Here is a 14,097-nt window from a genome sequence, read left to right as displayed (position 1 = left end):
ATTTAAGTTTAATAACGAAATAATTTATTTATGGTTTAATAATATAACATTTTATAAAGATAATAATTAAGTATTCTGTTAGAATTCAATGATTATTCTAATTATGTTTTAGATTTTTTATATTCAAAATGATATGTTTATCCTGTATTTGATTATGTTTATCTGCAGTTAGTTACACGAATTCATATATGGAGCTTTAATAAGTTATACTTATGCACAATCTAATTGCAATCTTGAGTTTTAAGTAATATGCATTAATAAACAATATTTTGCGCATAAAAAGTAATTTTTAAGAGTTTTTTTTTTCAAATTCTTTATAATATAGTATAGATTATGTGTTTATAAGAAAACAATAATAAATTTATTTTTGAATAAAATATAAATTTGAAGATATTATAAAAATTTGAAAAAAAATATATCAATAATAATATCAAATCAACTATTTAAAAGTTTTCATTTTTTATGTAATTTTATTTATTTATTTTTTTATTATAATTTAATTTTAGTTTAATAATGAAATAATTTATTTTTGGTTTAACAATATAACATTTTATAAATATAATAATTAAGTATTCTGTTAGAACTCAACGATTATCCTAATTATATTTTAGATTATTTATATTTAAAATGAAATGTTTATCTTGTATTTGATTATGTTTATCTGCAGTTAGTTACACGAATTCAGATATGAATCTTTAATAAGTTATACTTACGCATTGAGTTTTAAGTAATATGCATTAATAAACAGTACTTTTACGTATAAAAAGTGGTTTTTAAAAGTTTTTGTCAAATGTTTTATAATATAGTATAGATTTAAATATTTATGAAAGATGAATAAGGTTAATTAATTTTGATCAATAGTTTATATTAGGAAACAATCAAAACTTCTATGAAATTACATATTCATCAAATTAAATGGACGGTTGAGATTGAGTTGTATTGGTTGTACAAATATAAAGGGTTGTATAATAACCTACCTCTCTCTCTCTTTATATATATATATATATATATATATATATATATATATATATATATATATATATATATATATAAGTTTTAGTTAGTAAATGGTCCCAATAATTTTGGCTCTAATTTTTAAGTTTCAAAATCAGTCATTTAGAGTTAGCTTCATACTTATAGCACCAAAGGGTTAATGCTCTATGGTTCTCCATCATCATCAATAATGCATGCACGTATATCTATTTTCTCTATGCTATCATCATTCGTCAACTTCACAACCAATCCATTTCAACGGACCACTTTTCATCCATCGCCTTCAACTTCACAATCGGTCACCATCGTCACTTACCTCCACCAATCGCCATTGTCGATAATCATCTTCCTCAACCTCCTTATAGCCCATCGAAAGAGAAGTTCTCAATCAACACTCTCCTCACATTACAACCCAATATTTGATGTTGTTGTTCAATTGAAAGTTCTTAGTTCAACAATGAAGTTCCTTAGTCAATGGAAGGTTCATTATCGATAGTTGCATCGTGGTGTCTGATTGGTTTGAGCTTGACTCCAAAGGTCAAAAGTATCTGGAGGTCCCAGGTTCAAATCCAATGGAGAATAAAAATCCCTTTTTGGCTACGGAGATTCAAATGTGGTGACTCCGGGCTATCTGCAAAGCAAGTGGTTGCCCTGGAATTAGTCGATTCGCATAGCGGGTTGGATATCCAGTTAATAAAAAAAAAAAATGAAAAAACAAAAAAAATTATGGTTTGTTTGTTTCTTGTAAAGTGAGACCGCGTTGACCAAAAAGACGCAATTTTGGAAAATCCGATATGCAAAAAGATGGAGGAAAATTGGTTTAATTAAGTCGAGATTTGTTCAACGGATCGAAACCCCCAAACGCAAAACCAGTCTGGATTTCATACCATACCATACCCTTCTCTTCGCCGCCGGCCGGCCGGCCATCCTTTCCTCCGTCTACATCCAAATCCAATTTCTGCACACATATAAGTATAAAAAAGGAGGAAGGAATTTTTTTTTGATTTCCAGAGGAGCATCTGAATTTCAAGATTAGTGTTTGTTGTTTTAGGGTTTTGGTAGGTTTGTGTGCTGGGGAATTATGGAGAGGGTTTTCAATAAAGTTCGGAATTTGGATGCGTACCCTAAAATCAATGAGGATTTCTACAGCCGTACGCTCTCCGGTGGTGTTATTACCCTCGTCTCTTCCATCGCCATGTTCCTTCTTTTCTTCTCCGAACTTGGTAAAGTTCCCTTCTTTTTTATCTGAAAGCCTTATTTTGCAAACGCTTGATTTGACCGATTGTTTGTTTTTTGGATATCAAAGGAATTGTTTTCTTCTCTACTTCTTTTTTCGATCTCGATATCTGTATCACTAATCTCAATGTATTTGTAGGTGATTTGATTACGGTTTTGTCAAGTATGAAGAACTTCTTTTTCTTTTTGGTTATTTCTGTAGGAAATTAGTTTTCTTTAGCGAATCCAATTTAGTTTAACTTTAGAGAATAAAAAAATAATTGCAGTACATGAATTTGAAGAGTATTAACAGTGCCATATTTTCTCGTTCTAAAGTTGTTAAGAGGAGAACATATAGACTATGGATCTAACTTTTCTCTGTCTAATTGCTGTTACTTTGGGGGGTTTCTGCTGTTTCAGATCCATATGTATGCTCTTGGTGATTGATGATTTAATACGATAATCTGGAGTTCTTGATCTCAAGAAAGTAGGGGAAGAAGGAAGAAATCTAGAAAACAATAAGAGATGAATAAGAAACTATATCATTCTTGCTTCTGAAGTATTCTTGATTCATATATCGCATGCATCTATCGTGTGCTGTAAATAATTCATTGGAGTGCGGCAACATGCTTCAAACTACTTAACTTGATCTTGGATATAAAAAATGCAGCCCGTTGACATTTTTCCTACTTGATTTAGGAATTGTTTATTTCTTCATTGAGTTAGATTGTTCATCACACTATATTATGATATACTGGTTATTGTTGTCACTAGTGTACTGGAAAAAGATGTGGTGGCGTATATGACTGGCCATATTTAGTTGGTGAGCTGTAAAACCCAGCTTCATGCCTTCATCATTCTCTTTGCTTTTATTCTTGACGTATATGATTGTCCATATTGACACTACTGATGCTAGGACCCAGTACTTTTTTTCTTTATTGAACCAGATTGTCCAAGAAGGATACTGATCTAAATCAAGAAGTGCCCATGTGGTCTCATATGTGCTGACTAAAAATATCATAAGTGAAATCCATGGTAACAGAATCTTAGACTATCATAGGAAACTGCCTTTGCAGATGCAAATGATGTGTGCAGTAAACTAAAACCAGTCGATGGTTGTTTGCTGATGCAAAATATTGGCCAACTAAAATTTATAGCTTCTTCTACAGGTGACTTTGGTAAAAGTCAGTGAAGTGTGATGAAGTAACCAAGGTTGTTGCTTGAAGCTTAAGAATCATGTGAAAAGCTTGCTACTAAGAAACTGTTCTGAATATTGTCTTTACAGTTCAGATAGTACAAAAGCATACAGACTACCCTATTTCCTTTTAATTCTGAAGCATTGGCCATAACTGTAATGCTGGTGGCTGCTTCATATAAAGGCATGATGAATCATATCTCACACCTTTAAACTTTAGTGCTATGTGGTAATCCGTTTAAATAAAGGATATCTGTTGTTTCTCTTAGTAATATAAATACAAAATATGGAAAAGGATGGGAGGTAATAGAGGGGCAGAGGATGCTCCAAGTGCCCCCAATAAATTCTATGTAACTTGTAGTTACTAGCAGATTTGTAATGACTTATTTGGAAGAAGTCTTCTAGCACGCACTCCATTTAGGTTAACAATCATGTTGTGGAGCTTGAGGTGTAGGTGTTTGTCATGAAATATGCTGCTCATAACCTTGGCATGATTAGAGATTATAGCAGAGTTGAAAGGAGATAAGTATGCTGTATGTGAATGTGTTAAGAGTGGATCTCAGTTCATAGTGAATGCTTGGGCTATTAAGCCTGAGAACATGGAATTGAATTTGATTTAGCAAATAACTGCTTTCTGCAGAAGTGCAGGCTTTAGGCATGTTTCTGTACTCACACATCACTCTCACTTTCTATTGTCTTTTAATAGTTATTTGGTTAGTTGGTTAGTCTCTATAGATGCTTCCTTTAAAGCTTGCCTCTGGCATTTGAAGTGTTATACCATGCATTTTTCTTCACAGTTTCTTATTTTGTTATTCATTCCAGCCACTTATTGGTACAATCCCTTATATGGTCTTTTGGCTAGTGTTTTATCTCCTTTAACTAACTTCTTGTTACTGCTTTAGCTTTAGACATCTCAATGTTAACTTCTAACTGTTGTTGGTGCCTTCTCTGATTGCAGGACTATATCTCCACACTGTTACTGAAACAAAGCTTGTAGTCGACACTTCTAGAGGGGAGAAACTACATATTAATGTAAACTACATTTAGATTGGTATCTCATTTTGGATATTGTGTTGATAAACAACTTTTTGACTAATATGCTTTTGATTATCCTCATACAGTTTCATTTGAACGACCATTGATTTATCTTTCTTCTAAATGCAGTTTGATATCACATTTCCTGCTGTTTCATGTACGCTACTCAGTCTTGATGCCATGGATATCAGTGGGGAACAACATCTTGATATTGTATGTTTAATGTTTGTTAAATGGTCTCTAGTTGTTCTCATGTTTACCCCAACCTGTGGTTGTGGTGGACCCATACAAGTTCTATCATTCTTTACTTCTCACCAACTTGTTACATCTAGTCTATACAAGCACTGTCACTATTATTTAGTGCTCTAATGTGTTATGTACATGTGTAAATCTAATTTGCAGAGACATGATATAGTAAAGAAAAGAATCGACTCTAGTGGCAATGTCATTGAAGTGAGACAAGAAGGAATCGGTGGCCCTCAGGTTAGGGCAATAATATTATGTACTTTAATCCATGTGGTTGTCAATTAAATCTGTCTGCTGCATAATTTCTCATCTTATTCCTGTGTATATATCATCACTTGTTCTGATTAACCTGGTTAATTTATTTGGTCCATATACATAATGAAGAGCAGGCATGAGTACTGTGTTTTCTTTTTTTATGTTCTTATATTCATTGTTAAATTTATGCCTATCTAGTTGGACCATGCTACTTAGTAAGAGCCTTTACATTTAAGATCATGTAACATGTCAATCGTTTTGTAATTTTCATTATGCTACATGTCACCCTGTGCAGATTGACAAGCCTTTGCAAAGACATGGTGGCAGGCTCGGGCATAATGAAACATATTGTGGTTCATGCTTTGGTGCAGAAGCGGTACATCTTTCTCTTCAGTTTCTCCCTGCCCCCAAAATTCTTTTCTACCTCCTGCTAAGCAAGTTGTTTTCTTTTCTCCGGAGCTTGTTTCGGTAACAAAATGTTCATATGATCACAAAACTGGTTTTTAGCTGTAAAGTGGCAACTTATATTTGCAAATGGGAGTCGTAAGCGAATTAAACTGATTTTTCTAAGTTCTACTATAGCTTGTGATCATTACTTTTTTCCTTCACCAATATCTTACATGTCACTGGCCTCGGTTTCTATTTAGATGATTAGTAAATCAGCAAAAAGATAATCTCTCTTCAAACTGCGTATCTCATACATGTACATCCATAGATACCTCTTTTGTAATATGACAACAGGGTTGGCATGTGAATTATATAGTTCTCCTTGAAGACACTGTAGGCCTGTTCATTAGGATTTCTGCTGGGTTAATGACCGGTGATTGTAAAGAAAGCATCAAGTATTGGAACAAAATAAATTGCATTTGCTTTTTTGGGTTCTGGACTAAAATTCTCCATTTTATTTGGTTGTTGGAACGGTCCTTAGTTTGTCTTCTCTGTTGTGCAGTCAGATGATGAATGCTGTAATTCATGTGAGGAGGTTCGTGAAGCATACCGAAGAAAAGGCTGGGGTTTGACGAATCCTGATTTGATTGACCAGGTATGCAAAAGCATATTCATGTCTATTTGGATATATTGAAGATCATATATAATTTTTTTCAAGGATGTCAGCTGAAACGTAAATGGAACATTCTTGATTCCTCCTGTCAATACGGGGATGTTAATTGGTTCTTTTCTGATCTCTCCAATGCCTAGTGATTATCTCTGAGCTTGACCTTGTGTTTGTCTCTCTCTTTCATTCCTGAGACCTAAAATACTGTTCCAAGTTACCATTGAGAATTGATGCTCAACAGAAATAACTGTGGTTAACCATTGTCCAAGAAGCACATGATAAATGGGTAGTTTGGAGAAATAAAGAAACCAAATTAGACATAAGACAGAAGACATAGGTTTACATGGCTTGGCAGTTGGCAGAAAATTGTCTACATCCTTTCGTGCTCAGTTTTGACTGCTTGAGAGTATGTTACATTTATCACTCGACTTCTATTCCAACCTGAATTTCACTTATCTGCCTGGATAAGTCCTTTGTACACCCAATTCTCAATATCCAAATCAATTGCCCCCTCTCATCACTCAATTTCTGTCACTACGTATTCCCATTCCTGTGTTCAACTGCTATTCTTTCACAATCCTTAGATTTAGACTAGCTGCCACTACAAAATTCTTCCAGAACTTTGGTTTAGCATCCTACCCTTTCTTCAGTTTCAAAAGGAACTTGTTTGAAGTTGGATGTAACATATAATTTTGCAAATCCAGTAATTGTTACTGAGATGGAGAGCCATATTTATAGTTGGGGGAGTATGCATGAAGGGTGAACATGTGCCAATTTTGAAGTGTAACATCTTCCGAAGCATTTCTAGATTTTTTCTAGATCGGGTCACCTACTAAAACTGTTTCAAACTTCTCTGAGAATGTGAAGTCATATGGAAAACGGAATAATCTTTCATAGTGAACCTAAAGATTGGAATAAGCAAAGTTAGGGAAAGTAGGGGATTGAAGATTCTAATGTCTTAGCTTAACTAGATCATCGGAATAATTGGGTTATTTTTAGTTCCATGATAACAATCTTTTTGTTTAAATTTGTAATCTATAAATACAATCTATTGTGATGGTCTTTCCTAGTGGTGATATTACCTTTAACTATGCTGGTGATAATGGTATGTCAATGGTCTCAGTGCAAACGGGAAGGTTTTGCTCAGAAGATTAAAGATGAAGAAGGTGAAGGATGCAATATCTATGGATCTTTGGAGGTTAATAAAGTGGCTGGAAATTTTCACTTCGTCAAAAGCTTTCATCAGTCAAGTATTCATATCCCTGATTTGATGGCTTTTCAAGAGGATAGTTATAATGTAGGCTATCTTCCCTCCTTTGCTAACCCCCGGTTTCTATTAAAACATTAGAGTTCTAGCTGTGGTTTTATTACTTTAAAGTTGAAAAATATTTATTCCCCTTTTATCTGTCCATATTTATGTTACTCTTGCGTGCTAGTAACTTGATTATGCATTATGCAGATAAGTCACAAGATAAATAAATTAGCTTTCGGAGACTATTATCCTGGGATCGTAAATCCGCTTGATGGGTAATTCTTCTTGCTTTGTTCTTTATATGTATCTTTTCACTAAGGCCCTGTGCCTCCAGAAAGAAAAAGAAACGACCATGCTCTTATCTTTTACACCAATTTAGTGCTATCAAAATTAACCACTAGTTCACATCTTTCATAAATATTCCCCTCAACCCCGAAAATTCCTTACCATTTTGATTTTCGTTATTGCCCTTAAATTGGGTTCAGGGTGCATTGGTTTCAAGAAACTCCAAATGGAATGTATCAGTACTTTATTAAGGTTAGTATTCTGTTATATTTACATTTCTCTTTATAAGCATGTATGTGAACATCATGGATAATCTCCACCACCGGACATTTTTACAACAGACCATTGCAGAGGAACACCATAACTTTGGCATAGTGGGCCTCTGCGCTCACATGATTTGATATGGGGTTACATTCGAGTTAGAACATTAGGGCAAGTGAATAAATGAAATAAAGAATAAACATCTTCAAGACTCGGTCCTGGAAAATTTAGCACCTGGGACTCTCCTAGTTGTTGATCTTGTAAAGGACAAATCTAAGTTCTTATATATATAATCCTCACTGCTCATCTCTTCCTTTCAGAAACCAAATAATTTGAAGTTTGTATATTACACTAATAATAGAGGTTACCCTTGTTCAATGGTTGACTGTACCCTTCATCAAACTTGTTTCTAACGCATAGAGAAGTTCATGATTTTCGATATTTCTCTAAATTGCAGGTAGTGCCAACCATATACACTAATATCAGAGGCTACAAAATTCAGTCAAATCAGGTATTTGCTCAAGTTTCAAAGAGGAGATGTTCCGTCATCACTGTCTTATTTTGGTATTAAGACACTTGGAATTTGTATCATACAGTTCTCAGTGACCGAACACTACAAGAGCCGAGAAATGGGCCAAAGGTCTCTCCCTGGTGTCTTTTTCTTCTATGACCTTTCTCCAATTAAGGTAGGTTCTAATTCAGTCTTGAAACTACTTGGTCTGATGAATACATTTATACAAACCCAAAGATTTGACCAAGAAGCTTCTATTCTTAAATTTAGTTGAAAGGGGACATCAAGAGATTACAATTTCATTTTGATCATTGTATTCTTGGTCGCTTCTGCAGGTGACATTTACAGAAACCCATGCCTCATTCTTACACTTCATGACCAATGTCTGTGCCATTGTTGGAGGTAAATAGTATGCTCGTCGATGGCTCTTTTTTGGGTAGCTATTCTTGTTTATGTGTGTGCGCATCTTGATTTGAGTTTTATTTTTATGTGTGTTTTCTATTTCATACATCATTCCAAATTGTGCCTATCGTCCTCTGAAGAACACTTTCATTTATTTCAGTTGGCTAAATGCCCTTTCACTTTCCCCCAACACTTATTTCGGCAAAAGTGTTCATTGTTAGTGTTTGTTTTGGGAAATTTGGCATAGTAATACAGGTTATTTTTGGAACCAACTGTTGGTTACAATGACTACAATCATGTTCATGAAACTTCATGCTACCCTAACATAAGAATATCTTGTTGCCAGAAAATATATAGTTTCAAGAAACTTAGGCATCTTGATACATTCAGCTAAATACATCATCGACATGTTCTGATAACTTTTCTAAAATGATCTTTTGTCAGGTATTTTCACAGTTGCAGGGATTGTAGATTCGTTCATTTACCATGGTCATAAGGCTCTAAGGAAGAAGATGGAAATCGGAAAGTTGGGTTAATCCATATAATTGCCACATACCTGATTGATATGAGACATGTTTGAGGCAAATGCAGACGAGCCAAAGGTCTTTTTGTAGCACTCCATTGCAAAATCCAAGTCGAATTTTTATTCCCCACCAACATATTTGTAATTTATCCTTCTTTTTGATTAGTCGTCTGTAATGCCCTGAACCTGGTGCAAAACCTTTGTGCCAACTGCTTGTTCATGCATGGTGGAAGTCAGTGAGTCGAACACCAACTGTTGGGCCTGAGAGTTAAAAACAGCAGTTTTGTTACTAATCTTTATTTTGGTCTAAAAGTTCACTTCTAAAACATTCTTTTTGGCAATTCAAAACTGGTCCTCAGGAATCAAGTTAAGTACTATGGTTCTCGGTTCCTTCTGGACCCAGCCATATGAACCTATAGATGCAAGAAAATGGGTTTGACCCCTTGTTCCCTTTAATCTGTATATATAACTTAAAGTTCCCATTTTTAGAGAGAAAATTCCAGACACAAGAAACAGAATGAGCAAAAGATCTCTTGGAAAGATTTATCGAGCCATGTGCTTGCTCATTTTTCATTAGCCGTTCTGTTTCTTCAATCTTGAAAGACATCTAATATTAAAATACATTGAATTTTGAAAGCTAAACTTCTAGAGCAAAAATGCTAAGATAATGAATCCAGAAAAGCTCAAATACGAAAAGTTGCCACCCACATAAAGACAGTTGAATCTATGTGAAACTATGTACTGTTCTTTAGGGCTTCCAGATTTCCCTCTTTGTATGGAAGCTTCAATCTAATGGCTTCGAAGTCCGTATTCTTTTGTTCTTCGTTTGTCAACCACTGGGAAAGACACTGACCGATGAGGTCGATGCTGTGACTCTGAGCAATTGTTGGGAAAGGAACAGAAATGCCACTCTTGGCTAGTTTGGTCCTGCCATATCTCAAGATATGCTCTAGGTTTGAGTCAGTTGGGTCACTGAGATACCGGTCCACTGTGCTCTTGATGGCACCACACCAGATTGGACGAGCCACCTTAAGGAATTCATGCACAGCCACCACTGGCAGGCTCACACTTCCCAAAGCAGACTCGCTGTTGCCACCTCTTGCATGATAGTCTGAACCTCCAAGCTTCAGAAGATCATATGAATCCGCTAGATCACTGAATGCTGTAGATACCATGATTGAAATAACCAGTGAAAATCGTGTAGGTGACATTTTTGAAGGGAAAATTGCATGGAAAAGCGAAAACTTTAAAACTTCATTTTAGCACCTCAGATTTGAGGTCTCAAACATTTATGTTTCCATATGAGGATGCAATGTACTTTGTTCTTATTCCTATTTTGTTTAATATTAGTCTAAATGTTTGGGGCATCAAATCTGAAGGTTTTAGATGTAAGTTACATTTTCATGCAATTTGGCCTTTAATAGCTTTTCCACGCATGCACAAACAACTTCAACTCGGGAAGCTCCTAGAAAAGGAAACATTGCAATGTTCCGGAAAAGAAAACGTGACAGTTTCTTGGGACGTAAAGAATGCATGCATACCTGCTAATTTTCCGTCACTTCTATAAACCTCCAACCCATGCAAGCCAGCTTCTTTTAATCTTCTGATAACCGCAACTGGATTTTTCAACGCCCATGGATGAGCCAGCACCACCACACCACCAGTTTCACATATCAATCGCACCGCTTCCTCCGCGTCAGGCTCACTTCCGCTGCACAAGAAAACAAACAAGAAACCATTCTTACCATCTTGAAAATATTCAAGTGATAAAATGAAGCTAAAAACTAAAAGATACTTGCGTAGAATAAGCAGGTCCTCCATCATAAAGGTAACGGCTAAAAGCTTGTTTCAAATTCTCTACATGGCCTGCTTCAACCATAGCACGAGCAACGTGCAGTCTTCCTGGAGCGACACCATCACCTGCAATCTTTTCCACATTCTCCCACCTAAGAGGCAACTTGAGTTTGTTCAATTTTGAGATCATGTTCTTTGCTCGGAGGTAACGCCCTTCTCTTATATTAGCCAAAAACTGATCCAGCTTTTCAAAATTTGCTGGTCCACAACTGCTATAATAGGCTAGAACATGAACCGGTTCTTCTGATCCAGACTCCGTTCTGTTTAAAAAGCGTTTTGGATGTCAGGGGTAAGATTCATTCAACATACTTCAAAATGTAGCTTCCATCCCAAAATCATTGAAAGGGGTATTAAAACATCAATTTTTGCTTAAAAACGATTGAAAATTCCATTGGGGAAGGTAGAAGCATCAAATAATATACCCGATTGAATTGTTGTTATGTCACATGCATCATATCTTGAACTTTTGAACGAAGATCTCCTGAAATTACTTTTTTCATTTTAAGCATTACATGCACACGAAAATGTGCAAATCTAACCTGGGGGTGAAAATGGTACTGATTTCAACACCAGGGATAATCTTGATGCCAACTCTTCGAGCTGCCTCTAGGGCTTGAGGGATGCCGGCCATTGTATCATGATCCGTCAGAGAAAGGACTTTTACCTGTTCTGAACAAATTGGACTAATCAATTCACAAATGAAATGATATGCGGAAATAGTAACATATATAATTGTATGTCATAGACAGTTGGCATGGAGAGTATGTAAAATAATGAACAAGCAGCTGCAAAGTAGACCTCAATCTTATTCTTTTCCAACAATTACCATATTTCGGTTCTTCAACCGTTGACAAAGATTGACATCTAATTCAACATCCCTACACCCATCAAATTAAACCACATAAATTTACCTCTTTGGCACCTTAGCTGTCTCTTAATCTTGTGGTAAAATACATTTTTCAACACGTGCGTACCAAAATCTCAAAATCAAAATAGTAAGAATCATATGCAATCTGTCATCATAACTATTGAGAACTAAACTCTATGTGAAATGTAATGAACACAAGACAGAAGGTACTTGAACCCCAAAGCAAGCGAACGAGGTCAACTAAGGGTATTGCTTCAAAAGACTTGTAATTGTCTTCGAAATTTGCAAAAGACTGTCAAAATCTTTTCAAGGAATTTGGCTGCTAATATATTCATAGGGTATTGCTTCAAAAGAGCAATGGACATACGAGCAGACTTCTATTTTCCGAGCTAATACATGGTTTATTGATGAAACAAGGGCATAAGATGAACATATCAAAAGAGGCTTAAGGGGCATTCTAGTTCCCCGGGCCTGTGATCACTCGGCTCAAGTAGTATACTGGGCATTCCTTCCTATCGCAATGCCCCACGAGAAGTAGAAGTGAGATAAAGCTGCAAGGGATTGGCTGTATCTCTTTACCTACTGCTGCCGGTGCTGACTCCGTCAGCATCAACTAGTTTACCAAACGAAATGCCAACCGAGCACCTACTGGGCAGCATTATAAATTTCACTTATCAGGTCAGCACAAGATGATAAAGGTATTTTATCTGTAAGCACTTACCTGCTACGTGTTGGTAAACAGCCCCTTAATGACATGAAATCTCAACACTCAGATTACTACCTTAACAAGTTCTATTCCAAACTAGTTGGGTACGTGAGAGGAAGTCATAAAATGGTGCTACCCAAAATCAAATAAATAGGTGAACCTCCCTCGATGGCCATAATTTGACATTTACATCCAATCTTGTACCTTTCAAATAATAATTTCTTGAACCTGTTAAGTTTGAATTACATCTTTAGTTACGTTAGATCCATAACTAAAGTTCAAGGCCAAAGCCCAGATATGCTGCAACAAATTCATGAAGAAAAAGAAACAATAAAAAATGATAACTATAAAAAAGAAAAACCCTTATTATTTGGGATTCCCACTTCATAGTTCATACCACATGCTACTCCCCAAAACGCTGCACTTTAGAAGTTGATATCAACACAGATGCTTTCCAAACTCAAGTAAGTTTTCTTTTGAACATATAACACCAATAATATTTAGTTCTAATGTTACAAATACTGATAATTTATTCAAAAGTTTAAGTTCCATGACAATTGTAGCAGTGGAAAGTAGCTTCTTCGGTTACCAAAATCAAAGCACGGCTCTTTTTTATGGACGGTTGGAGTTACAAACAAGAATATCAAATTAGGCAACCACTATCAACAAGCTTAAAAGACGCACACATACAAGATAACGCACACCATGTGTTTGATAAAATGACTCGATAAAGAAATGGAAAATAAGCAGAATTAGATACTCATACATACCCCATGCTGATGGGCTCTTTCCACAAGCTTGGAAGGAGACAAGAACCCATCACTGCAAATCGAATGAGAATGTAATTCAAACACCAATTTCTCAGCCGAAACCTTGGTATGCACCAACTTCACCTTAAAATCATCATCAATGGCGATGGCCGAATTCCCCGAAGAAGATATATTGTCCAAGTAAACCCATTCACTAACGGATCTGTAAGCAAGAGATTGTTCCACCGTCATCCTTTTCTTCGTACCACCACGCTTGTTCTTCTTCTTCTTGTTATTGTTGTTCTTGGAATGATTATTATTGCCGTTCCTACCCATCATCTAGTGCAGACGATTGAGAGAAAAAGAAAGCAAAAGGAAATCTATTTGGGGGTTCGAAATGGTGAGAAAACTATTTACCTGTCGGTTGCCATCTCAATTCACGGAAGATTTCCACTTCCGTATGCTGACGCTGTACTTTTGAATTTAAGAACCGGATTACAGAAACAGTCCCCAACAATTTCTATATTTGCAAAATCAGTCCCTCTACCTTTTCTTTTCTTTTGCAATGCATAGCTTAACAAAAGTGTTGTTAAGATGGGTAAATATGAAACAAGTTTAATTCTAAACCTAGCTTTTTAATTGATTCTCCAAGTGAAAAAACATACCCTTCTACTTATGAAATGAACTGTTATG

At 35.6% G+C, this 14,097-nt stretch overlaps 2 protein-coding genes across 3 annotated transcripts; one reads left to right on the top strand and one right to left on the bottom strand.

Annotated features, from left to right (window-relative positions):
• The first annotated feature begins 1,825 nt into the window (after positions 1-1,825).
• Positions 1,826-9,555, top strand: LOC112506435 (endoplasmic reticulum-Golgi intermediate compartment protein 3-like). 2 transcript variants are annotated; one of them, XM_025110470.1, is made up of 14 exons: positions 1,837-1,965; positions 2,045-2,216; positions 4,362-4,435; positions 4,568-4,651; positions 4,841-4,921; positions 5,235-5,315; positions 5,889-5,981; positions 7,117-7,290; positions 7,453-7,520; positions 7,731-7,782; positions 8,249-8,302; positions 8,388-8,477; positions 8,638-8,704; positions 9,149-9,555. In XM_025110470.1, exons 2-14 carry the CDS (start codon positions 2,075-2,077, stop codon positions 9,238-9,240), a joined length of 1,152 nt encoding a protein of 383 aa, XP_024966238.1. In that variant the 5' UTR covers positions 1,837-1,965; positions 2,045-2,074; the 3' UTR covers positions 9,241-9,555. The 2 variants fall into 2 exon arrangements, with proteins under 2 accessions (XP_024966237.1, XP_024966238.1); XM_025110469.1 differs by having other exon boundaries at positions 1,826-2,216.
• Positions 9,556-9,785: 230 nt separating this feature from the next.
• On the bottom strand, positions 9,786-13,833 carry LOC112507079 (5'-3' exoribonuclease). The gene is made up of 5 exons (XM_025111489.1): positions 13,426-13,833; positions 11,621-11,745; positions 11,027-11,341; positions 10,769-10,938; positions 9,786-10,389 (listed from the first exon to the last, which is right to left on the bottom strand). The coding sequence occupies exons 1-5, from the start codon at positions 13,741-13,743 to the stop codon at positions 9,962-9,964; spliced, it is 1,356 nt and encodes a 451-aa protein (XP_024967257.1). The 5' UTR covers positions 13,744-13,833; the 3' UTR covers positions 9,786-9,961.
• Between the last annotated feature and the right edge of the window lie 264 nt (positions 13,834-14,097).

The sequence above is a fragment of the Cynara cardunculus genome (assembly GCF_001531365.2).
Source record: "Cynara cardunculus var. scolymus isolate 2C chromosome LG 2, CcrdV1, whole genome shotgun sequence".
NCBI classification, from domain to species: Eukaryota; Viridiplantae; Streptophyta; class Magnoliopsida; order Asterales; family Asteraceae; genus Cynara; species Cynara cardunculus.
Note: the sequence above shows the minus strand (reverse complement) of the source record. Positions and strands in the feature narration are given on the sequence as shown.

Coding starts and splice junctions, on each gene's coding strand:
- LOC112507079 (XM_025111489.1), bottom strand. CDS start 13,743: ATGATGGGTAGGAACGGCAATAATAATCATTCCAAGAACAACAATAAC. Junction 11,746..13,425: donor AAAGAGCCCATCAGCATGGG/GTATGTATGAGT, acceptor TGTTCAGAACAG/GTAAAAGTCCTTTCTCTGAC. Junction 11,342..11,620: donor AGTACCATTTTCACCCCCAG/GTTAGATTTGCA, acceptor CTTTTTAAACAG/AACGGAGTCTGGATCAGAAG.
- LOC112506435 (XM_025110469.1), top strand. CDS start 2,075: ATGGAGAGGGTTTTCAATAAAGTTCGGAATTTGGATGCGTACCCTAAA. Junction 5,316..5,888: donor CATGCTTTGGTGCAGAAGCG/GTACATCTTTCT, acceptor TCTGTTGTGCAG/TCAGATGATGAATGCTGTAA. Junction 7,521..7,730: donor ATCGTAAATCCGCTTGATGG/GTAATTCTTCTT, acceptor AATTGGGTTCAG/GGTGCATTGGTTTCAAGAAA.